Source organism: Pipra filicauda, unplaced genomic scaffold (genome assembly GCF_003945595.2).
Source record: "Pipra filicauda isolate LSUMZ 115617 unplaced genomic scaffold, ASM394559v2 scaffold70_size2993248_pilon, whole genome shotgun sequence".
Classification (NCBI taxonomy): domain Eukaryota; kingdom Metazoa; phylum Chordata; class Aves; order Passeriformes; family Pipridae; genus Pipra; species Pipra filicauda.
Window position 1 is genome coordinate 1,874,539 of NW_024104876.1, and position 24,262 is coordinate 1,898,800.

The 24,262-nt window shown below is 47.7% G+C and overlaps 1 protein-coding gene across 1 annotated transcript in view; it reads left to right on the top strand.

Annotated features, from left to right (window-relative positions):
• The first annotated feature begins 3,010 nt into the window (after positions 1-3,010).
• CHSY1 (chondroitin sulfate synthase 1) overlaps positions 3,011-24,262 on the top strand; it is a 76,457-nt gene continuing 55,205 nt past the window's right edge. The window contains exons 1-2 of the mRNA XM_027714803.2: positions 3,011-3,308; positions 12,312-12,807. Of these exons, the coding sequence (XP_027570604.2) occupies positions 3,037-3,308; positions 12,312-12,807 (768 nt within the window). The 5' untranslated portion in view covers positions 3,011-3,036. The remainder of the gene's footprint in view (positions 3,309-12,311; positions 12,808-24,262) is intronic.

Consider the following 24,262-nt stretch of genomic DNA (forward strand, 5'->3'; position numbering starts at 1 on the left):
ACTAAGCTATTCTCTTCAAGTTTTCCCTTAATCTGCTTTTTTTCCTTTTTTTTTTTTTCCAATAGTGGAAACAGCAACTGCTGTATGCAAGAACAGGGGAGGGGGCAGGAGCAGTAGAAGGGGCATTTGCCTGCCAGCACTTTGGAACGTGAGTTTGGCACAATAAGTGACATAAAGGGAGGCACTTGGATGTGCTGTGGGAGCACCACGGTGTTCCCAGGTGCCACCCCCTCCTTATAGCTGGACATCTCGGCCTTACAGCCAGGGGTGTGATCTCGTGTGGTGACAGCATGAAGTCTGACAGTGCCTCCTCTCCAGGTGGCACCAGGAAATTGCCCCTTCCTTCTCCTGCCCCTTCCCCAAGTGTTCTCACCCCCTGCATTGAATAGCTCCAGGACTGTGATGGCTGTGGAGGTGCAGGGGGGTGGGAACACGCTGAAGGGGAGCTCGGGGCTGAGGAGATCTAACAGGGCAGTGTGCTGCTCTGCTTCATCATTTCCATGTGTGCTGAACTTGCATGGAGTTTTCAGTTCTGATGACTAACTTCTTTTCTCTGTGGGAAGAAGCCAACTGACAGCTCCCCAGCCCCAGCCCCAACCTTTCTCTTTTTTATTGCCTTTTAGCCACGCTAGCTCTGCCTTTTCCTGTAATTCATAGGCCACAGTGGCTTTCCCTTGAATCAGGAGTTTTTTACAGCTGATTTGGAGCACGCAGAGCGTAATCCTGTTCCTGCTTATGGACGTGCCACATGTGTCTCTCTTGGAAAGGAGTGGCCTTACTTTTTATTTCAGCTTGAACGACTACTGGTGTCCTGTATTTTAAGCTTGTGGGGAGAGGGGAGCAGCAGAGTTTGGTGAAGAAGCTTTTCAAAGTGGACTAAAAGATCCATATGTGCAGAGCGGCACAGGCTGAGGATAACCCTATACTTCATGGAAAGGGATCAGGGCACCTGTAGTTAGAAATAATAGTGAAGCATTGCAAACCCTGGGAAATAGAAAGGAATTACAGCAGTGGTTGGGAAGGGGGTGGCAAGGACAGTCCAGGTGGCCTTTGCCAAGCAGTGGTGCTCCTGCCCTTCCCTCACTTTACCCACCTTGTGTTTTCCAGTTTGGACTGTTCTTCCTTTCCCTTTTTCACCATTTAATTCTTCTCTTTGCTTTCCCAGAAACACACATCTCAATACCTCTGTGTTCTGCTCATGGGCAACCGAAAGGAAAACTGCTCTTTTTTTCCTATTCATTGCTTGATTTCTTATCTAGTTTCTATTTATCTTTAGTTTTATTGTTGTTTATTACCGTAAATTGTGGTGGCACTTTCTTTCTGTTCTTTGTTGCTCCTGACATCAAGAGTTCACCGGTGCTGACCTTGGTATGAGGATTGCACCATTAGAAGAGCAATAAACCCCCACAAAAGCATTGTTTTCAAGACATGTCATCGAGTTCTTTAGAAAAGCAGATTGTCTTATTACTTGTTCAATCCCAGAAGTGATAAAATTACTTGTGATACAGGGATCATAAAAATATTTTAGGTATGGCTTTCTTTGGCTTTTATTAATGTAGAATATTAATTTGTTAACGGCTTCCTGTCTTGCAACTGTTCTTGCTCAAAAGAGCAGGCTGCCATTACACCGAGACTTTTCTTCTTCTCAGCTTGTTGTGGATGACATCATGATATAAATAAAATGCAAAATGGCAGTTGGAAATGCCGAAGTGGGCAGGAAATGGAAAAAACCCACAATGATAAGCAGGAGGTCAGTGGGTTGTACTTGATAAGTTTCTTCTGTTAAGACTGGAGGGGTTTTTTCCTGTGAAATGTGAAGGTTTTGGGGCTGCAGTGTTTGAAGCTGAAGCGCTCTGTAGATGAAAAGCACATGGAGAGTCAGTCTGGACAAAAGAAAAAGAAATCTTCACTCAATAAAGTCTTCACTCTTGAGCAGTCGCTGTAGCCTGCGGATGGAAACAGACTGACCTATTTCTGGTCGAGTTAATTAGCAAGGTGGGAAAAAACGGAGGGCTGCCTGTGCCTTCACTCCCTGGCACCAGGGCATGTGCTGCAGGAATGCATCAGTGCCAGGCAAACGGGGCTGGAAGGCTGCTCCTCCCCACCTGCCTCCCCTCTGGCTCTGCGTGTGCCGTGGGGCAGGGCTGGGGCTTGGGCAGCAGGAACCCCGACCTGGTGCCTATCCTGAGTCAGGGTCCCAGTGTCCCAGTGCCTTCCCATCCTGGACTGAAGGGCTGGTGTGCCAGTCCTGGCCCCTGAGCCAGGGTTCTGCCCTGGGGTCTTGGTGGAGGGTGCTGGGATGCCTGTCCTGGGGTTATGTCCAGGGCGTCAGTCCCCGTCCCCAGATTTGGACACCCGTGTTCTTTTAGCCTCCTGTCCCAGCCTCTTGATCTGGGCAGCTGGGCTGATGTTCTGGTGTGCCAGTCCCAGGGTCCCAGTGTGGGGTACTGGATCAGGGTCCCTATCCCCTGTGTGGGATGCTGGGTCAGGGTCCCTGTCCCCTGTGTGGGATGCTGGGGCAAGGTGCTGGCCCCTGTCATAGAACCACAGACTGGTTTGGGTCGGAAGGGACCTTAAAGTTCATGTCACACCAACACCCCTGCCGCGGACAGGGACACCTTCCACTGGACCACGTTGCTCCAAGCCCCGTCCAACCTGGCCTGGCACACTTCCAGGGACGGGGCGGGACGTCCCTCTCCAGGGTGGGGCTTTGCGAGCCGGTTGCCGGTCCCACCGCGGCTCCCGCTCCCGCTCCCCTCCTCCTCCTCCATCCCATCCCCTCACCGGGACCCCCTCGCGGGGTCCGGGGGCGGCCCCGGGGGCTGCGCCCGCGGCGGCCCCGCCACCTCGGCGGCGTCCGGGCGGGGCCAGGGGCCGCACACGGCGCCTGTGCCGAGGGGCAGGGCCGGGGAGGCGGGCGGCCCCCCGCTCCCCTCCCTCCGCTTCCCGTCCCTGCCCCTTCCCCCATGGCGGCGCTGGGCGCCTCGGCGCGGCTGGCGGCGGCGGCGGCGCTGTGAGCAGCGGGGCCGGGCGGGCATGGCGGGCCGCGGCCGCCGCGCCTGGCTCAGCGTCCTGCTGGGGCTGGTGCTGGGCTTCGTGCTCGCATCGCGCCTCGTCCTGCCCCGCGCCTCCGAGCTGGCGGCGGCGGCGCGGCCCCACCGAGCCCGCCCGCAGGGCTGCCGCCCGCCGCCCGCCGCCGCCGCCGCCGCCCCGCCGCGCCGCCCCGGCCCGCCGGCTCAGAGCTTCCTCTTCGTGGGGGTCATGACGGCGCAGAAGTACCTGCGGAGCCGCGCCGTGGCCGCGCACCGGTGAGAGGGCGGGGAGGGGGCCGAGGGGCTGCGGTCGGGAGGGCTCGGCGGGGCTCGGGTCCGGCGGGCTGCCTTGGGCTGGGGTCTGTTCGGATGGGCTTGGGGTCGGGTTGGGTCGGGTTGGCTTGACTCGGCTCGGTTTGGCCACGTTGAGCTGAGCTGGGCTTGGCTCGGTTCGGTCCCATTCATCTGGGCTCGGCTCGATTCGGTTTGGCCACGTTGAGCTGAGCTGAGTTTGGCTCGGTTCGGTCCCATTCATCTGTGCTCGGCTCGGTTCGGCCGGGCCGGGCTCTGGGCACGGCCGGTCCCCCCGAGGGACGAGCCCCCGGCCCGGGATGCCCTTGCAGCCGGGATGTCCCCGCCGGCCCCGGGGACCGCTCGCCCTTGCCCGAGGCAGGTGTTCGCGATCCTCGGGGCGCGCTCAGCCCCGGCTCTCCTCGCACCGTCCCGGGCGCAGGGAGGGAGCCCCGGGGCGCTGTCCGGGCGGGTGCGGGGTGCAGGAGAATCAGTGCCCCGAGCGCTCCTCCGCTGCCCGGGCAGGTCGGCGGAGATGCGAGGGGTCGAGGGAGTCGCATTGCCGCTCTCACAGGGTCTGGTTCAGCCAAGTGCTGCCTGGCAGGTGGCCCCAGCGGCTTTGCCTGAGGGTCAGGATGCCCCACAACAGCGAGGGGGCACCGACCGCTGGTCACCGAAGGGGTCACGGGCGTCAAAGTGCCTCGTCCCTCAGTGCTTCTGCCTTGGCACGGCTGTGCCTCGCTGGTGCAGTCCTTGGCTGCTGCTTCTAGGGAGAGCTGACAACCTGATGGGAACAGTAATAAAGTTTAGAGACCGTTGTGACCGTCTGGATAGGGAAGAAAAGACCACTGCACCAAGCCAAAACCATATGCTTGGGAATGAGACCCAGGAAAGGCATCTGGGAACAAAGAGTAAAACCCACCTTTGCTCGCCACAGCTGCTGCTGAGGCTGGACCAGGTAGTGAAAGAGCTTGGATGAGGGAAGTCAGCTTGGGTGAAACACTCCAAGCGTTGGGCTGGTGGAGCTGATGCAGGAACTGGGGGCTCAGAGCCGAGTGCTTGTTACCTGAGCACACCTATTTTTGGAGCAGGGACGATCTTTGTGCTGCTTGCTGTAGCCCACGGCGTGGTCTCCAGCTGTAGCTGGGTATGGCCGTGAGTGCTAACAGGAATTCTGTCCAAAGCCTCGGCAGCATCAGGATAATCATCTCCTCTGTGAGAGACGTGTCTGTGGCTTTGGTGAAACACTCTGCTCTGCTGAAATATGCTGGAATATGCTTATTGCTCCGGCGTCCGCGCCAGCAGGCAGTGCTGGGAGGCTGCGCGGGAAGCCTGGCTTGGGAAATCTGAAAGAGTTAAGAGCTAAAATGTGAGCTCGGGTATAACCCCAGCTCTGGCTGAGCACTGCACAGCCAGCACCGTCGGAGGAGCAGCCAGGAACTCTGGAGAGGATCTTTAATAAAACATCCCCTTTAGTCTTGTGCTGGAACAAGCCTTCTCCATCTCCCGCCTGCCCTGGCTGAAAAGTACTTGGCCCTGTTGGCCAATAAGTACAGGATGGCAAAACCGTGTATGATGGACCATCTCCATCTCCTCCTCTGCCCAGCTCTGGTTCCAGGAAATCTCTCTTTATATCAGCACCAAATGCAGTAAAATTGCTTAATTTGGGCAATCTGAGGTATATTGTCCACCAACTATGATTTTAATGGAAACTTAATTCCTTCTTTCAGTACTAGACCTATAATTAAGTTACAGGGAGAGCATGATTGATGCTTTGAAATGGGTGAAAGAATCTGTTTCTTCAGGGTTATGTTCTTTTCATCACCATGTGGGATGGAGCATTTTGGATTGCAAATCTCATGCGCTGTGTAATTTACATTTACATACAGAGAGGCTGGAGTTGTGTTGGAACATCACGTAACAGGTTTTCTGGCAGAAGAGCTTGTCTAGCATCCATCAGATTTTGCGTCAAGAATTCAAGAAAGGGAAATTTATCGCAATATTGTCCAGAGATTGATGTTATTTGGGGAGGAATTCGCTTTGCTGGTGTGGGAAGGATTCTCATCCCTGTTTTTGCCCGTGCTCGCTGAGCAGTCGCGTGCTGTGGCAGAGCTGGGTTTACAGAACCAGATCTGCAACATCTGCTCACACAAAACAATGGCTAAAGATGCAACTTAACAAATCCAGCTAATGGAACTGGGCTCCTTCAGCCCTTAGAAGGAGATCTGAGTATCGCTTTTTGCCACACAGCTATTTTGGTTTAACCTCTAGAGATGATGTCTGCTCTTGGAAAGGAGGATAAAGAGACACTTAGCAGTGTGGTAGGGCTAAATTCGTGTTTGTCACCTCTGTCGGTGAAAGAAATGAGCTAATGTCCTGGTGACAGGAAGACATCTTCGAGGGAAGGTAGGGAGGGGGGAAGAGGAAGACAAACCTGAAATCTTAAATGGCTTTTGATTGCCATGAAGTACTCAAGCAGACAATTGCTGGGATTACTACATTGACAAAGCATCCTGGTGAGCTGAATCGCTGGCACAGCCAGTGAAATGGGAAGCTGCTAGCAAGGCATTCCCGGGGTGGCAGCGTGTGCAGAGCCTTGATACCACGCTGAAAGGAATTAGGGATTCAGAGGCTGAATACCTCCAAATTGCTGTGGCTCAAAGGCCATTTACAGACAGAGCTAAAAGGGACCGGAGCGGAAAGCATTTGCTGATCCTTGCTGCTGTGAATCCAGATAGGGTCTAAAAGAGGGGAAGCAATCCACTTCCTGAACATCAATCATGAGCAAAATGACCACTGCAAGGCAAATCAGGCCTGCTGGATTTTCGGGAGCAGCTGGCTCTTTGAAACAGTCGTGCTTTTGTAGTGTAGGAGGCAGAGAATAAGCTTTAGATCTACAGGTTTTCGCAGAGCAGGTTTGCAGCCTCAGCGGTTATTGCATCTGACAGCCAGGTTAGCAGAGCTGCCCTTCCAGGAGGCTGGTGAAGTGCAGCAGCAGGAACTGCGGTGTCACATCACAGGACAAGGAATAGTCAGGAAAAGAGCCGGGCAGGAAGGAGTTAAAGTATGGCTGGGGTTCAGGGAAAGTGCAATAATATGTGCTAATGGCTTTGCAGTTGAGGGGAGTTGTCCTAAAAGAGCTGCGGGAAGGAGAGGATGGGAATAAGCAGGCTCCCAGAAGATTTAAGTCTGCTGTCTCAGGAACAGAAATATCAGGCAGTTAACCCATTTTTTTTTTTTTTTTTTTTTTTTTTTTTTTTTTTTTTTGCGTAGCAACTAGATTTCCCGGGAAACGTGGCAGGAGAGGAGTGTGAATGCAGTTAATGGCGAGATGTCAGCGGCTGGCCTTTGGCAGTATCTCTGCAGGAGCACAGCCGCAGTACTCGGTTTGGGACAGTCCCCACGGCACCCTCCAGTGTCACAAAGACCATGAGTGATGCCCAGGGCTTGTGCTGAGCCATCCCTCTCCTGTGGCAGAAGGATGCCCTTTGGAGGCTCCGTTTGCTGCCACACTGGTAGTGGTGGCTTATAGAAAACAGTGTGCACTGAAATCTGAATACCTGAGTGCTTGGAAAGGCTTAAGTGAAAGGCAGCCAGAAGGATTTGGGGTCTAAAGGAGTTCATATTATCTGTCTAAGCCTGCTGCAGAAGTGTAATACAAAACACATTGTTGTGCTGCTTTTGAATTCAGAGCCTGGGTGGAGGCTGTTGGGTGGCACTGGGGGTCATGTGAAGTGACTTTGAACATCGTGACATCGCAGTACGTGTTTTACTTCACGTGTGAATTGTACCAGTCTTGCAATAGTGAGGACTCGGTTCTGTCCTGCCCTTGTACCTTCCAGCAGAAACATGATGTACTTGGGCTTTCCGAGCAGTAACCTAAAATTTGCGAGAATGTTTAAGGAACAGTATGAAACAAATACAGTGAGAGCAGCTGGCGTTGGTACGTGGGAGATAAGGAGCAACAAAATCACCTACACACCCCACAATAACCACACGGCCCAAACCTCTGGGACACTTGGGCTTTGATCTTCGCCTGACCCGTTGACTGTTGGTGTGCCTATGGGTGATAGATCCATTTCTGTCCCTGCTTCCACGAGGAAGGTGGCTGGATATCCACGGGCAGAAAACTGGCATCACTTTAAATTGGAAGAGTTTAGTTCAAAGGACTCTTAAGAGCTGTAGAAGCTGCTTGGGTTCTCTGGTAAAGCTGCCCTGCAAAAACTTGACAGGAGCTTTTCCTCAAAATCTGGATTCTGTAATGCAGATCTTAACGACAAGGTCTTTTAAACCTATCTGGAGATTTTAGCAAACAGCTTTTTTTGGTGACCTCTCATGATGGTCATGTGCAGTACCATGTGCAGGAGCAGTGTGCTGGTTTCCATGCTCAGTTCTCCTGGCTGAGCTGTGGTTCATTGCTTCCCCTGCAGCAAGTGTTGCTGGAAAGATGGGACCTTGAAGTTATGCAAAACTAGCCCTAATACAACATGAAATTTAGCTGCATTCAAGACATAAGTCTTTTATGTCTGTTATCTTGCTGAGTTCTTCACAAATTATGATTTTCTTCAGCGTAATTATACAAGATGACTGTTTCTCAAAACTTTAAATGATTTCTCTGATCTCCTCTAAGGGATGTTCCTGAGCTGCAGACAAAAACCATTTTTTGTCGTAGTGTTCAACTTGGGTCTCTACAAAGGGAGCTCTGTCTGCATAATACCACTGACTGTGCTTCTGCAGAGCTGATAACAAAGCTAGGTAATACAAATAAATAATAAATACTGGAAACTCAAGAATAAAACATTCAAGATCTCTGCTTTTCCTGCTTTAAGCTATGCTTTTTGAGCTTCTTTTTGGATGAAGAAATAAACTTATGACAACATTTGATGACTATAGTTGTGGTCACCTTTTAGAAGATATTGGGGGTTTTTAGCACAGTGTGTACAAAGTTTTCTGTATTTTGTGAATACCTGTGCCAGCTGGGATAAAATCTTTTCACCCAGTTTGCTTGTGACTTGCTCAGATTAGGGTATATGTAGGGTATCCAGTGTGCAAAACCAGTTGAGGGGTGATAAAATTGATTTGGTAGCCACCAGTACTGGAGACTGATGTCCTCTGCTAAGAGCTTTCTCCTCAGGAAGCGTTACTGATTTTGTTTGTGTTTGTTTAATTTTCACTTTGATTTTCTTGCCAGAAGACAAGCTTCTGCTTTGTTAGAGTTCTGTACCTCTTGCACTGAGAGAAACCAGGTCACACACTGTTGTGCAGGTGTTTTACCTCCTGGGGAAGGTAATAGAGAGCCTTGCTGTCCTGATTCATGCACATCCTCCTGTTTAGGCAGCAGATTCAGATTACACGGAGGAGATAAGGTTGGGATCTGTCAGAGCAGTTCAGTTGCTGGGTTTTTAAATGACCGGTTCAGGACATGTATCAGTTGTATTCAGAACCTGATATTTCTCCTTGGACAGAGTCAAAATGGCTTTGAGCTGACTGAGGCCATCAGCAAGTGATCACTGCAGCCAAGGTGTTCTCTGCAGATGTAGATGCAGGAGTCTGGTAGCAGAAATGCTGTGTCCACATGTCCTTTAAACAGCTGAGGGTGAGCGGGCAGTGCAGGGGAAAGAGAGCATCAAGTTTCAACAGAAACATTTTCCCTTGTTTTTTTTAATTATCAAACATACAGTTCTTTTTCAGATACAACCTGCACGTCTTATATTGGAGAACCCTTGACCAGGAAAGCAATGTCAGTGGGTGCTGGTGGGGCCACAGAGGTGGGGAGATGTTGAGACAAGAGCTCTGTGCTAAGGAGCTGAAGGGGTCAGGTTGCTGTCCATAACCTGAGAGCAGACATGGTAAACGAGACTGGAGGTGGGAGGACAGGCAAGAAACGTGGGTGTTAACACATTAATCTGTGGAGTTGCTGGTGATCGAGCCAGGTCTGATTCTTTGCAACGTCGGATAAAAAAGTTAAAAGCTCCTTTGATCAGAATTTGTCCTTGCATTTACCAGCCCTCAGTTCTGCTGTTATCAACTGGGGTCAGAAAAACGTGCTCGCAGTTCATCTTGCTGTCTGTGGTTTGGCTTCTTTGGCTGAGTGCAACAACATGTTTCCTGAGCAAACTGTTCTCTGTGTATTCTCTCCCCAAAAAAGGGCCGCAGCGAGCTGCGGCTCCGACGTGAGGAGCAGCCCGTGGTGACTCCATTGTTTCAGCCTCTGCCGAGCTGTGCTTGCGTTGACACAGACACTCGGGCCATTTTTCCATGTGGGAATGTGTTTTGCCTGCTTGGGTTCGAACAAATGCTCAAAGCCACAGTCACAAATAACACGTCGAGTTGTCTCATCCCAGAAATTGTGTTGTTGCAGGAAGTGAACAAAGGCTCAGTCAAGCTGTGCTGGGGCTTGGTCGATGTGGTTGATGTGGTTGACGTGAGATCCCAAGGCTGAAGTAACGTTTTGGTGCCGACCCAGGTCGCACACTGGTCCTTGGGGTGTGGTTATTGTTAGGACCTGGTCTTTCTGTCTGTGTTGTGCTCCTCACATATGAGGAATATATGGTTTACTCTCTGTTTTACTCCTGCTTTAATGTGAAACTTAAGTATGGCGCAGACACACGGAAAGATGGGCTCAAACTGGCTTTAATTTGAGGGTTTTAGGGCAATGAGAAGGCTGGGAATCAAACATGCCAGGGTTTATGGATGTATATGCATTTTGTTCCCTCTCCATTGAGTGGGAATTCTTCTCTTGACAATACTTTGTGGGTCCTGAGGTGAGGGTACCTAGGTGGAGAGCAGGGAGTAAATTTAAGCTGGCAACCAACAAAATGGGTGGTGGTTTAAAAAAAAATTAAAAAAATAGTTGAAGACAAATCCTCATGAATCCAGAAAGGAGCTAAAACCTGGAGTGATAGAAAACACCCTATGTTGTCCATAGATTGTATTCATTACAAAAGCAGATCTTTCCGGATGTGGAGAGCAAGTCTGAAAATTCATTGTTTGCTTTTGAATAAAAAAATCAATAAACAGAAATTTCCATAAGACTTTAGCTAATACCTAGTCCTGGGTCCATCCAAAGCTCCCTTGGGAACTGCTTGCAGTGGATGAAATTTTTCAGTAGCTTCTTCTGCCTTTTCTTTCTGTGAGATTAAAATTGAAATGCATCAAGTACCTTTAACAAAGAGAAGTCTTTTAAACTTAAATTGGGGGTTGGTATGGGAAGAGCCGTAGATGATTTTTATGTTGAGTGTGGGTGTCAGAAAATAAACAGCAGAACTTCCTTAATGATTAGTGAAAGGTCAGGATATGATCATGTCACGTTTAAAAGGGGCAACTTTCCGTGCTTTAACAGGATATGACTTATAACCAGTAGTACTGTGCATTAATTGCATGACTGATGATTAAAAGCCTCATCACCTCTACTGTGAAGTCAATGGGAATGTTCCTATTTGCTTCACTCTGTGCTCTTTGGGAAGCTGGGATCTAAACTTTTCCTATGAAACACTACCCATGGCAGTAAGAAATCCAGAAGACAAAGCTTTTAAAGTAATTGGGTGATATTAATTACACACAGCTCAATTAGTGTGAAACTGTTAAGGTGTCAAAGTTGATGTTTACGTAGGTCTAATTAAATGCCTTTGCGTTTTCTGGTGGAGCTTAAGGAACAATTCTTCTGAAATATATTTGTGTTTCAGACTTTGCACAACAGATAATCTGGAGATTTCAAATTTCAGATGGTCTGTGCTGCCCAAAATCTGCTCAGGTTTTGGCAAGAAACCTGTGCTGAGAGGCATCTGGTCAGAGTGACAGTGATGCATTGAGGGAATACTGTGTCCTTTACCTTGAGAGTGTTTTCAAATTCACCTTTAGGTTACATTCTGAGCACAGTCACCAAATATAATTATAAAATAGTCTCCCCCTATACAAAAAGGGGCAAAACTTGTTGGTTTACCAATGAAAATAGTTTTCTGTGAGGGATATGTGATCTCTGCTTTTTTCCCCCAGATAGAATCTCAGAAAATAGTACTGAAAGCTTAAAATTAATAATTTTTAGGGCAAGGCTGTAACAGTTACATGACTGAAAATCCTCCCTGGAGGAGACAGTGTTCTGCAGTCTGCCTTGAGGAATCATCCTGCAGCTCTTCCTGCCATATAAGTGACCCAGTTTGCCCACGCAGATGGGTTGGATTTGTCAGAGGAGCACGGAAGGTGTGGAGCAGATGTTGTCTCTGTGCTGCTTTGCGCAGAAAAAGCTCCTCTTCCGTGATGTTCCTCTTCACTAAAATCTGGAATGAAGTGTCTGGCAAGCTGCTGGAGGTGTGAGTGTTGGTAGCACCATGTTATTGTGGGAGTTACATGTTTTACAGGCATCTTTTAGGACTTGACTGGTATGGGCAAACCCGCCTGAGGTTACTGGTCCTCCATGTTCCCTGCTTTGCTTCTTCAGGCAGCATCTGGAGAAGCTGCTGTTTGGTTGCTTTTCCATGGGATACCGATTCCTTGCAAGTTCATGTGAATTTACTCTCTGGAAGTCAGTGCTTCTGAGTGCACATTTGAGCTTTTGGAGAGGCTTAGATGGAATGGAAGGTGGAAATGATGCTGAATAACTTGCAGGGAAGCTTTGGAAGTGTTAAATCCAGTTGTATGTGAACTGTTTGTCCATACTGGCTCCCCCCTGTATTTTGTGGCCAATACTAGTTAGTCCAAAACTGAATGTGCATAAGAAATCCTGCCTTCCACTGGTGAACTGCTACTATCAACTACTTTTCTAACACGTGGAGGTGCAAAAATGATATTCAGATGCTTGTCATAGCAGAACTTTTTGTATGTTGTACCAGTTGCTCTGTGTGCAATGTCCTCATTTGTGTGGTAAAAAATAACCTTTCAAGGCGTTTATAAAGACAGTTTGTAAAGCAGATGAGGTACAGTCTCTGGTAGCACTCTCTGCCTGCCCTGGTTTGTATACTTAATTAGTCCTTCTTGTCTTTTTCAATCTAGAACATGGTCCAAAACCATTCCTGGCAAGGTCGAGTTCTTCTCCAGCGAGGGTTCGGACACCTCTATTCCCATCCCCATCGTGCCGCTTCCAGGTGTAGACGACTCTTACCCACCCCAGAAGAAATCTTTCATGATGCTCAAATACATGCATGACCACTACTTGGACAAATACGAATGGTTTATGAGGGCTGACGACGACGTTTACATCAAAGGGGACAAACTGGAGAACTTCCTCAGGAGCCTGAACAGCAGCGAGCCGCTCTTCCTGGGACAGACCGGGCTCGGCACCACGGAGGAGATGGGGAAGCTGGCACTGGAACCAGGCGAGAACTTCTGCATGGGGGGGCCAGGAGTGATCATGAGCCGGGAGGTGCTGCGGAGGATGGTGCCCCACATCGGCGAGTGCCTGCGGGAGATGTACACGACCCACGAGGACGTGGAGGTGGGGAGATGCGTGCGGAGGTTTGCGGGAGTGCAGTGCGTGTGGTCCTACGAGGTAAGGATGAGGAGCGTGCTTTGGGGGAGGTAGAGGGGAGGGTGGGGGAGGCTGCAGCAGGGGAGTGCTGTTGTACATAGCGGTTCCTCCAGCCCTCGCCTCCCTTTGCAGCTTGACCACCCAGCTGTACAGTTTCTACACTCTTTGTTTCCTAGAAGTGTCAGGAAAGACCTACGGAAATATGGAAGTGCAGCGCTAAGGGAAACAGAGTTGGACACGAGGCACATGAGGGATAGGGGAGGAACATTCATCATTCGTAACAGATATGTTTATTTAGACAGAAAGGGAATAAGCTTAAATCAAAATGGCCACGACTGCTTGTAGTCCTGACTGCCCAAGCCTCTTTTATCTTCTTTAGCTTGTCATGGTGCGAGCGTGGAAAATGGATGATACAATTACCGTGTTTCTTACCGCAGTGGAAATGTGTGAGGCTGACAGATGTTTACCCTGACACTGACAGTTTTTTCCCGAACTAGAGATGTCTCCTGGTGGCTGGCACTGTCACCCTGCACAGCCCATATCTGCTGCTGCCCTGGGGACTCGCTGGCAGCCCCACCTGCTTGGCAGGTCCTTGATGTCAGCAGAGACAAGCCACCACTCTTGGTGATGGCTTTGGACAAGCCAAAACTCATGGTCTGCCCACACTGATATGGCTGCAACTTTGGCATTTGGGGGAAAAAACCCCTGAGAGTCCCAGCCTGCTTGTGACAGAGTTTCCTGCTGCTGTTTGCTGGGGGCTGGCAGCTCCTCTCAGGGGTGAGAGGGTCTTCTCCTGCCTGGGTGTGCTGGGCTTTTTGAATCGAGTCCTGGGTGTTTGCAGACTGTCTGATTGAAAACACTTACAAGGCTTGAGCTGCAGTTTCACCAGAGCGAATGCCAGTAGGTCTGTCATAGAACTAAGGGAGAAGCTGAAAGCAGAAGAGAGGGTGAACAGGTTTTGTACACAAACATTTATGACTTGACACAACTACCGCTTTGTCCTTTTATGAGATGTGGTGAAGGGGGGGATTCTTCTGCCCGTGTGACAGGAGCTGTGGTCACAAACGATGACAGATATTGCTGCTGAGCTGCAAAGACTTGTGTTCAACTTCTGACACTGAGTTTTTGCCCCTGAAAGCTGTTGCCTCGTTTCAGTTCACAGTTCAGTGATGGGAAAGCCTCTGAGGAAGGGGAAGGAGGTTTCCAGCTGCAGTAATTCATTCATATCTTTTGTGCCTAAAGATTTTCTGGACTAACAGTGTCTCTCCACGTTCCTTGCTTTCAGACCTGGAACTAGTTTATGTATTGCCAGCATTGTGGTTAGAAGTTTGTAAGGAGTCAGTAACTTTTTCCACAGTTTTTAGCCGCATAAAATTTTTTCTCTAGACATTCAAAGTTGAAATAACTTCTGCTGTGAGTGCCTGTACCATGTGGCATTTGATTAAGCTACTGAAGGTTAACATTTTGGTTCTACTTAAACTGGCAGAGCTCTCCTGAATTCAGTATGATCAAATGTTGGATTGAAATAGCTAATGACAGCACACAACTGCACTAGGAATGCTGTCTGACAGAAATAGATGGGGCTTTTCTCAAAATCAGTTTTGTTTGATCAGCTTCTGTTAAATTATCCCTAGTGCTGGATTCTCCTGAGTGCCATGAATTACTTAAAATTGGTTTGTGTGAAGTGTATAAAGTGTAGGATGTTCAGAAGTAACCCAAGAGTGTGAGATGTTAAGGCTCAGCTGTTTGGGGAGGAGGGAAGAGTTTCAGTGATGAAAGCACTCTGCTTCTGCAAGGAGTAGGTCCACTCTCATTTACTTGTGGCTTTTCAATTTAAAAACCTGTCTTCTTTTCCTTTTTTTTTTTTTTTCTTTTTGATGTGGTCCTCTCATTGCCCAGACAACTAGATGAAATGTGCCTGGTATTTTATTTCAGATAAAGCAATAGCTGTGTGAAGTAACACAGCTGTCGTAACAGCTGTGTTGGGAAAGCCTGGTGTAAAAGCGACATTTTCCGTGTCTTGTACGTTCACGAACATCAAGTAACAGGCCACTGGAAGTGAATTGCAGAGCGTTGTATTTCAGTGAGCTCCTGATGGAGAAGGTTTATCTGCGCCTGCTCTGCTGGGGCACAGCCACCAGATCCCTCACAATTCCCATGGAAAGGGAAGCCGCGACGGCACGAGGCTCAGCAAACAAAGCGGCGTTGGCCTCAGAAAACCCAAACCTCAAACTTCTCCTTTGCAGCCTGCGCTTCCTATTCTGGAGAGGCTCAAGTGGCAGCACAAACGAGTTGCTCAGGGCTTTTCAGTCATCCCCCAGCTCGCTGGTTTTAGTCCGCAGCATCTCAAACGTGGAATGCGCTGCTGGACCTCTCTGCGGGTGGCTTTTCCCCTGCACTGTTCTTGTGGTGGGCTCCCTGCCCAGAACCGTTTTACTCATCTACATGACTGTCACTGCCCCCTTTCTCCGATTTTTAGGATCCCACAATGTCTTTACTGTGCTGCTCATCTTCCCTGGCCCTGGCCCTGGTGTTGTGCCCAAATGCATCACCAGGCCTGGCTTTGTGTGTTTTTTCTGCTCGCAGCAGTCTGTCTCAAAACCCCTTTTTTCCCCCCCTTCCTGTGTTTCTGTCACTGCTCTGCTCTCCGCGGTGCCTCTTAGACCACTTCATTAGTGGCACCGGTTATTGCCCGTTTCAAGACTTGTAAGGATTTGTTCACACTCTTCCTGCCGTCAGGAGCTTTTCAGCAAATACAGTAGAGGAATTGACACCAGGATTCTTTGGACTTCCTGTGTCATCTCACCCCAGAAAAGAGGCAGCAACAGCCTGTGCAAGCTTGAGAACTGAAGCTCCCTGGACTCTGGGGAGCTTCATCTGACCCCCCAGGCTGCTGCTCCAGGAGCAGTTTGCTGCCCATGATGGATTTTAGGCTCCTGTGACCAGGCTCGTAGCGGTTGCCCTATTTGACACAGGTCGAGTGAGTCACTGATGAGACATGCCCGTTAAATGTGAGTTCTTTAGGGCAAGGATTATCATCATTGTAAAAACAAAGCCGAGGCTGTTGCTGCTGTTTGGCAAATAGCTGTAAAACTCAGTGCTCTATAGGGTGGAGCAGCCAAGGCCAGAGGTTTCATGCAGCAAACTGGAAGAAAAAAGTAATGAAAAGAATGGAGCTGTGAAATCTCAGAAGTTTACAGAAGGGAGCTCAAGGGTCTGTGAAGCAATGTAGAGTGTGGTCATTCCTCCTAGGGAGGACCAAAGGCTTGTACTGAACTTGCTCTGGAAGTGAAGTGATTCTGCATTTCTAGTGAATGTTGGTATTTTGGACCTCTGGCACACTTGCTGCGTGCTCTTCTCAGAAAAAATTTACGTACTTAAGTCTCCTTCCTTCTCCTCTTGACTTTCACCAGTAGTTCTCCCAGTTCATCTTGCATGGATCACGGGGACATAGAAGTTTTGTTTTTTCCTACACTGCCATGTGGTGCCATGTGTGGTCTTGGCAATTCAGCCTGAGAACAAGTTTCAGTTTTGAAGACAAGCTCTCTCATTTGTGATTTAAACCATCCCAACATATTGCTGACCTCAGTTTTCATTTTGAGTCTGATATTTCCTCTAAACGCACCTGAATTACGAAGCCATCGCTGTGTAGCTTGGTTTTGTTTCAGTCTTATTTCGTAGCTTCTGCTGAATATTGTTCTAATTTATGTTAAATATCTTCACAACTTTAATACAAGCTCTTCGTAGCTGCTAAAAATCAAGGTAGTGCTGATATATCCCATTAATTTATTCACTAATAAAGCTCTTCTGACACACACTGCTTTTAGGTGATGCTGCTTTGTGTCCTGCAGTGCAGCAGAAAGAGCTGGATCTCACAGAGTGGCTTATTCTACCTCTAATTGCTGGTGTAAATGCCCAGTTGTTTTCTCTTGTTTTCCTTCTGTTCTCATTGAGGCTGTGGGAGAAATTAGGTAAGAAGCAGCCAAACGTGTCTGTGTGGAGGTGGCACAAGTACTCTTAAATACCCTGAAATGAGACAGGATTTTTTTATGATATATATGGAAAAGAAGGTATGACAAAGGCAGCAATCACATCAGGAAACGTGAGCATCAAGGTCCAACCTTCTGGGCGTTGGTGAAGGAAAAAGTAGGGCAGTGGTGACTGGGGATAGCAGGGGGCTTCTGGGAGAAGGGGGGTTTGAATTAACATTTTGTGTGGTCTTTCATCTGGAGTAATTGAAGATAATTGCTACTGTGAAATTCACTGAAGTTAGGAAAGCCCTTAAAGTGCACATTATATCTGCCAAGTACATTGGCAGTGCCAGAATGTACCATTTCTGGAATGGACTCTCCCATGGGCAAAACTGAAGTTTATGGCTTTCAGTAAGACAGCCAGAAGTCAAAAAAAGATGAAAGTCCTGCTGTGATTGATCAGATCTGAAACACTGGGAAGAGGTGCAGCTGCTAACAGCTAATGTGCAGTTCCTTTGCTTTATCCTCTGAGAAAACCTTTCTTCATTATCAAAAAAAGGAGATTAATCCTGTTTTAGGTGGCTCATGTGTGGTACACTGTGTGCAGTGGCTGCTGCAGCATCTCAGAGCAGGATGTGAAGAGGTGCTGGGCAGGGTGCTCTGAAGCACCTTGGTTCTCTGCAGACACTGAGGGCAGTGGGGTTGGACTGTGATGTTTGGTCACTCTGACTCTGTAAACCCTCGCCTTAGAGTCCAGACTTGTCTTGGTGGTGGGAGCATCCAGCAGCACTTCTGAAATCAGGTGCTCTAATATATGTGTATTGTCCTGGCTTCAAAGCTTGTGCTTTTTGTCCAAGTCAGAGCATAGGAACTTGGCAAACCCTGACAGCACAGATATCTTATCTCCCTGCATGTGCAGCCCACTGCACCTCTTCGTTCAAGAAACCTGTGATACAAATCATGTGTGAGAGAGGGAGGATACAAATGTGCCCAGAGTTTTGGAGTGGATGTTTATAAATCATCTTTCTTCCAGCACTAAATTTTATCTTCAAAATGCTTCTGAGATGTCTTTTTGGCTTCAGATTAAGTTGTAAGTGGGTGGCCATGCGTTGTGGGGCTGGATGGAGATTGAGCTCCCTGAATTGAAGGTAATGAGGAATGGCATTTTGTCAGAGGACAGGCAGGTAAGACTAGAGAAGAGCATTATCTGGGCAGAGCAGGTGATGTGTGGGGGTCAGTGTGAGACTGAAAATACGTGACTGATGTGACAGGGAGTCACTGTGAGGACAGTGGGAGAGGCAGCGTGGTTTGACCACTGTGGTCTAATTTTAGTGTTTGCTGAGGAGAAGGGCAGAGAGGTCAAAGGAGAGAGTAAAGGCTGCAGGCTGGGCTTGTGAAACCAGGTGTGGGTTAGGAGGGTTTGGAGTAGGGAGACTTATCTTGGGTCTGCACCCAGGTCCTGACCTGACTCTTTCAGTTCAGAAAATAGTTGAGTGTTTGAGAACCAGATATTTCGAAGAGGGAGAACTTGGCATCACTAAGTTATTTCTTAGTGACTTCTGAACTCAGGTTGGTAAAGGTTTCTTCTGTGTTGCAGAACTCAAGAGCAAGTGTAACAAAACTTGAGTCTGGATCACACTCCCTTTCTGCAGACCATCCTTTTCAAAATGGAAGGTTGTGTGGTTCATGCTTGCACAGAGATGCCTTTCCAGGCTACAGAGGCTGTTTTGGACTGACCTAGTTTTTGTGAGCACACGGTTAATCTGTCCTTAGTTAGCTGGGTGACTTGACCTAATGCCTAAGCTGAGGGTTGCTGAAATGAAGACTTTGATGGTGTCGTGCAGACTCTTAGGAAGCTTCAGTCATGAATCCAGCAAACAGAAGTATTGCTTTTTTCCTCATTATTGTTGTTGTGAAGTGCAGTGGTTCGGTTATAAATTAGGATCTGTGCGGTCTGTTGAGTTGAGAGAGCCATCAGGATTAGTTGTTATCTTGAGGACAAGTCAGGAAAGGCTAATCCTTCATTGCATGGCAGGACAAAGAACTCTAGTAAAACAGCTCATCATCCCAGTTTCTTAATTAAGGCACTCAGAAGATAGTTGAGGATTTGAGTTTGTTCTGTTGAGCAGCAGTGGGGATAGGCAGAGGGAGGTAAGTCAGACTAGAAGCTTTCTATTGTACTTTTTTCTTTTAAACTGATGGGAAAGCCATCCCACAGGGTAGATTATTACTTTACAGCTTGCTGGAGTTGTGAGACTTGGAAGAAACAACACTGTGCTGTGATCAGAGCTGCACTGTTTCTTGCAGGAGAATCCCACCTGACTGGACACCTCGGAAGGACACTGTCAAATTCCAAATCTAATCAATACCAAACCTGATAATACGTTTGTAGTCAGTTATCTCCCATGGGTCAGTTAAATCTGACCAAATTTTGAGTTGGCAAGTTTCTTTTTCCATTTTATTTAGTGCTTATTTCTGTGTATAAAATACAAGGGTGGGGGAATAAACCACTTCATGGTTTCTGTATAAACAGAATCTCTGTAAATGTCATACGTGACTCGACAGCAAAAAAGTAAATTAAAAAAATTTGTCTTTCTCACTAAAGGGGACATGAAGTGTTTTCATCTGGGGCACTCAGTATGGAAGTTATTAGCTGGTCTATATGTAGAGGGTAACTGTGACCTGGATGTTTGGGGGAGGGGGGGTTAGTTGTATTAATTTGGAGAGAGTATTTGCATTTCTCCCTTCAGTCTATTATAGCTGAGTCCTGTGAGCAGCTTAAAGCACCAGCAGCATGGAGATGTCAGAGCCTGTAAGCAGGGGAGAGAAAAGCCAGACTTGTTTGGTGATGGGAAATAGAAATGAAGTGCTGATGTGGGGAAGGGGCTTAATATAAACTTAGCTGAGGTCACCAACAGGATGGTAGGAACACACAGCTCCAATGCCTTCAGTGTAGTATACTTGGAGTATGGCGTCTTGAGAAATACTGGGATCTTTTCAGTAAAACCAACTGAATTATTACAGAGAAGGAACAAAAGTTGGATTTTGTAAATGTATGGATATGGTGGGGTATCTATTTGTTACTTAAAAAAACCAGATTTAATGTAAAACGTTGTTTGCTTTTGAACTTTCAGTGGATCAACACAAATAATTATCCAGAGTTGTTTTAGGCTGGTTGTAGCCACAGTGGTATGTAGCATTAACCTGTTTTGAAGGGCTTTCTTAATGCTTTTGGAGCAAGTAGTTCCTATCAGGCTCACCCTCCTGAGAGAGCACTGAGCAGCTGCTCTGTGAGCGCTTCCCTGGGCTGACAGTGTACCAGGGCAGTGTCTGGGAATGCATTTCTGATCCCTGCAGTCACATTTTGCCAGTTCACACTGTTGGCAGTCACTGGTCTGCTGCTGGTGCTGGGAGAGAGACTGAAAAGAGCTGTTAACACCAGGTGACTCCTCACCCCGGCCCAGGAGTTGCCAGTTCGCCTTTCGGTTCTCCTGAAGTCACTGTCCTCGATGGATTTGTGGTCCCCTGGTGCTGACAAGGCAAAAGGCAAAAAGCATTCGGAGTGCTGGCACGTTCCTTTTTCTGTAGCTTGCACCTGCAATTACAAATGAAAACTGCATATGTTGTCTTCCCATGCATTGTACCCAAGTGCACCTGGTGTGTCAGGAAGGAGCTTGGCTTTTTGGGCCCTGGTGGGAGAACCATTGGTTCATGGAGGGACAGGGGAGATGGAAGATGACAACCTGCAGCAGACAAGTAGCAGTTTAGCCCAGTGCTCTGGACTGTGTGTGATGGCCCTGTGGACCGTGTGAGTCCCTAATCTGACTGCACAGAGGATTAATTACCCTGCATTTGTCTAACCTCATTTCCCGTAGACACCTCCCAGCTGAAGAGCTGCTGTTTTGTATTCTAAAGCCATCTGATTTGAAGCAGAGAACTCGATTCTACTTTGCTGGACTGTTACACCATCTTAATTGATCTTTAAAATGCTTAAAACATTTTCACACTAATTTCCTGTGTTAAAAGCTTATCTGGACTCCTGGTGGTGTGAACTTTCATGGTTATCAGCTGGAGACCTCTTAAAATCTTGCCAGAAATCCCAATTGCCTGAAGGGTGGGGATTATCTTCCTGCATGCCCAGACCAAAATGACCTTTATGTGTCACAAAGAAGTTGGGAACTTAATTGGAAGAGTTTGGGGAACTAACTGGTTTTGTTTTCTTCAATGCTGAAGTTTTAGCTGAAACTGGAAGTCCTTTGCAAAACTGCAAGTTGAGTCCTGGTTATTTCTGGTTAGTTTCTTACATAAAAGTACCTTTCTACTGTGAAAACAAGTTAGTGTCAATGGTTTTTTTTAGTTGTGTCTTGAGCAAGTTAAAAGTGCTGCTATAATGAAGAAGCCAAAATAAAAGTTGTGGCAGATTTTTCTCAGATGAATTCTCAAGAACCGACTGAACTTCATGTCTGTTACTTGCAGCTTGTGTGGTAATGGTGATTTCAGGAAAAGAATCAGAACCTGCATATCGTTTATATTGCTATTAAGGGCCCAAGCTATTAAGGACCATTTTTTAAGACTCTTGGAGTAGGAACTGTCCGATTATCATTTATCCTTTGTCCACACTGCAGTGTTGTGCCCTGATGTGAAGTGTTGCTGATAAGAGGACAGCCACTACAGCGAGCTCCCTTTTCCAGGTGAGCAGCCCAGCAGTTTTTCCACTTTCAGTGCAGCTGAAACTTCAGTGATCATCTTCTGTGCTTGGTGATCTGATGTCCTGGGATAGGGCAAAGAGCTTCCTTTAGCATCCTGGTTTATAGCTGAGAGCACATCAGTGCAGGATGGGAACCCTGAATGTTTGTGCAGAGCTGTGGGATGAGTCTCCTGGAGCCAGTGCTTTAGAGTCATTAGCTTAGAAAGAGGTTTAGGGAAAGGCAAAGACTTGCTCTTGTGTAATGAAGAGAGCACAGGTAGGGTCATGCCCGCTGGATCTAAAGTTCCACCCAAGTCTCTGGGTTTAATCCTTCCTACTGAATGGCTTTAGGGAGCTCCCAGCTGAGTGCTGTATTTTTGTTCTTGGAAGCAGCCTTCAGAAGCATCCGATACTCTTTGTGGATTAAGCACAGGTTCTTAGACAGAGGCCAGGATTAGCAATGAAATAAATGGGAACCCGTAGTTTGGACTCAGCCAGCAGTTCATTAGAAAGCAGGAAGGGGTGGTAAAAAGCTGCCTGTAGCTCCAGAAGTGCCACTGTCACCTTCTTCCAGCTGCGAAGAAAAGCATGTTAACAGAAGAATAAAGAAGGACATTGTCAGAAAGCTCCTCTGCCTCAGGGTTGCCCCGGCCTTGCTGAGCAGGCAGCCAGCATTTGGATGCTGTGTCCTTGCCCGCTGTCCCCGTGGCCCTGCTCAGACTGTGTGCATCCTGAAAGGCAGGCACAAGTTTGCTCATGAAAACTTGTTGCCTGCTCTTGTCCATGGTTGCCACTTCAGATTGGTGCAACTGGTTAGAAAAGTGCTCTGAGAGCAGCAGCAGGGTATTAATGAAGGTTCCTCTGCTCATGGGCCTTGAATGGGTGTAATTACTTGGCAGTAACTTCTTTAAACCTTATTTGAATTAAGGCTACATGTTTTGGCTGGTTATGTCACCACTGTATTAGCGAGGAATGCAGGAGAGAGTGCTAGTTTGTATTAACTGAGCTGCCTTAATCCTTTATAACCGTAGGTTTTATTATGTGTTACTGTCTTACAGAGAGAGAAAACACTTGCCCAGAGGACAGCAGAGTTCACTCCTCAGCATCTCTGCATGAGGGCAATATTCTTTGTCCTCAATAAGGACTGAGAAAGTTCTTAGTAGGTGGGGGTTGAAAACTAATATAATGTGTAATTCTGCACAGATATTCAGTGGGTAACTGTATCTTAGGTCTAAGTTTTTTATAAGGCTTTTTTCCTCCAGTCCCCCTTAATGTATGTGGGTGCAGGGTGGGTTAAATGCCTGACCCAATTTTTTTAATGGTTTCCTACAGTCTTCAGACCAGATGCTTCACTAAAAACAGTCCTGTCCAACATGAGTGACTCCAGAACATTCACCTCCTGCATTCCTTGTCCAGGTCAGCAAAAATATCCTGCCCTTGCATGTGAGTCTTCCCTGTCCTGACAAAGGGGACATTTGCTTAACCTTATCACAGATGATTTATCAAGAAACCTTACCCTCACCTTGTCTTACCTTGTTTGTTTAACCTTATCACAGATAATAAACTGGCATAGTTGTTTTTATAGCCTTCTCCTATTGAAGACACTTCCTAACATCTTTGGCCAAGGGCAACTTTATTAAAAAAAAAAAAAAAGCAAACATTCAACAACTGTGAGACAATAGCAGATTTAATCTTCATAAAGCAGCAGGGCTTTTACTTCCCTGGGAAGGTTTGCTAACTGTGGCTTTTCCAGGTTTTGGACAGAGCAATTTTTCTTTGACTTTTTCAAGTAATCTTTTTTCCCCCCTTCTCTGACTCCCTGGAGTTGAAATGTGCACTGTAGTCACTGCAAGAGCCTTTTGCAGTTGCACTTTGTCTTGCTTGTGTTTTACTGGGCCCAAGTGGAAGCATCCTCTGATCTTGTGGAATAATGTGTTTGACTGAATCCTGAAGTTTGCCAGTAGTAGTATTGCTGCTGTGTGTGCTTGTATTGAGGAAAAACTATCCACGTGGTTTCTTATCTTTTCTAGGCCAAAAATAACACCATGGCTCCTGCAGCCTTAAATAATTAGCCTAATTTCAGAGCTGGAAACTAGGGTGAAGATGAAAAGTGTATTTTAAAATATACAAAATAGCAGCTGGGTGCTGAAGCACTGGGATGAAAAGCCTTTGTCTGGAGCTCTGGATGGTGGATCAGAGGTGTTTTGTGGTGATCTCTTGCACGGAGAAGTCTCTGCTGAATTGCGGGTTGGCTCGGGTTTAAATCAAGCCGTGCAGTTCTGATGCGGGGACTGCGAGCGGGGGAGATGGAAGCCGAGGGCAAAGCCACCTTCCTTGTGGTCGTAGGGTGGCTCCTCCAGATCCCTGAGGTGGCCCTGCAGAGCCAGCAGGTCGTTTCTCCAGCCCGCGGCGTCTGCCCTGTGCCATCTGCCCTCGCGGTTCCCGGTGCAGGGGAAGTGTGAAATGTGTAACCCCGTTTATTCTGCGAGGTGGTCAGGGCCGTCTCCCGTACAGAAAATGCCTTGTTTCTGTTCAGCCAGCACAAAGGCTCTTTTATAGCTGCTTGGCTATACATCTGTCGAGGTGCCTCAGACTGTTAGCACTGGTTGCTGTTTGAGGTATGCAGCTCTGAGGCTGTGATGTACAGTGATATGTTGTTTATGTGTTGCCTCCCTTTCCTTTTGAGGATAGGGAGCTGTGCTGGGTCCTGCCCTGAACAAAGCTGGTGTTAGTTAGGGGATGGAGTGGTAGCCTGGAGATTTTCTCTTTAAAAACAGACTGGAATCCTTCTGTTTCACACTTCCAATTAAACATCTGA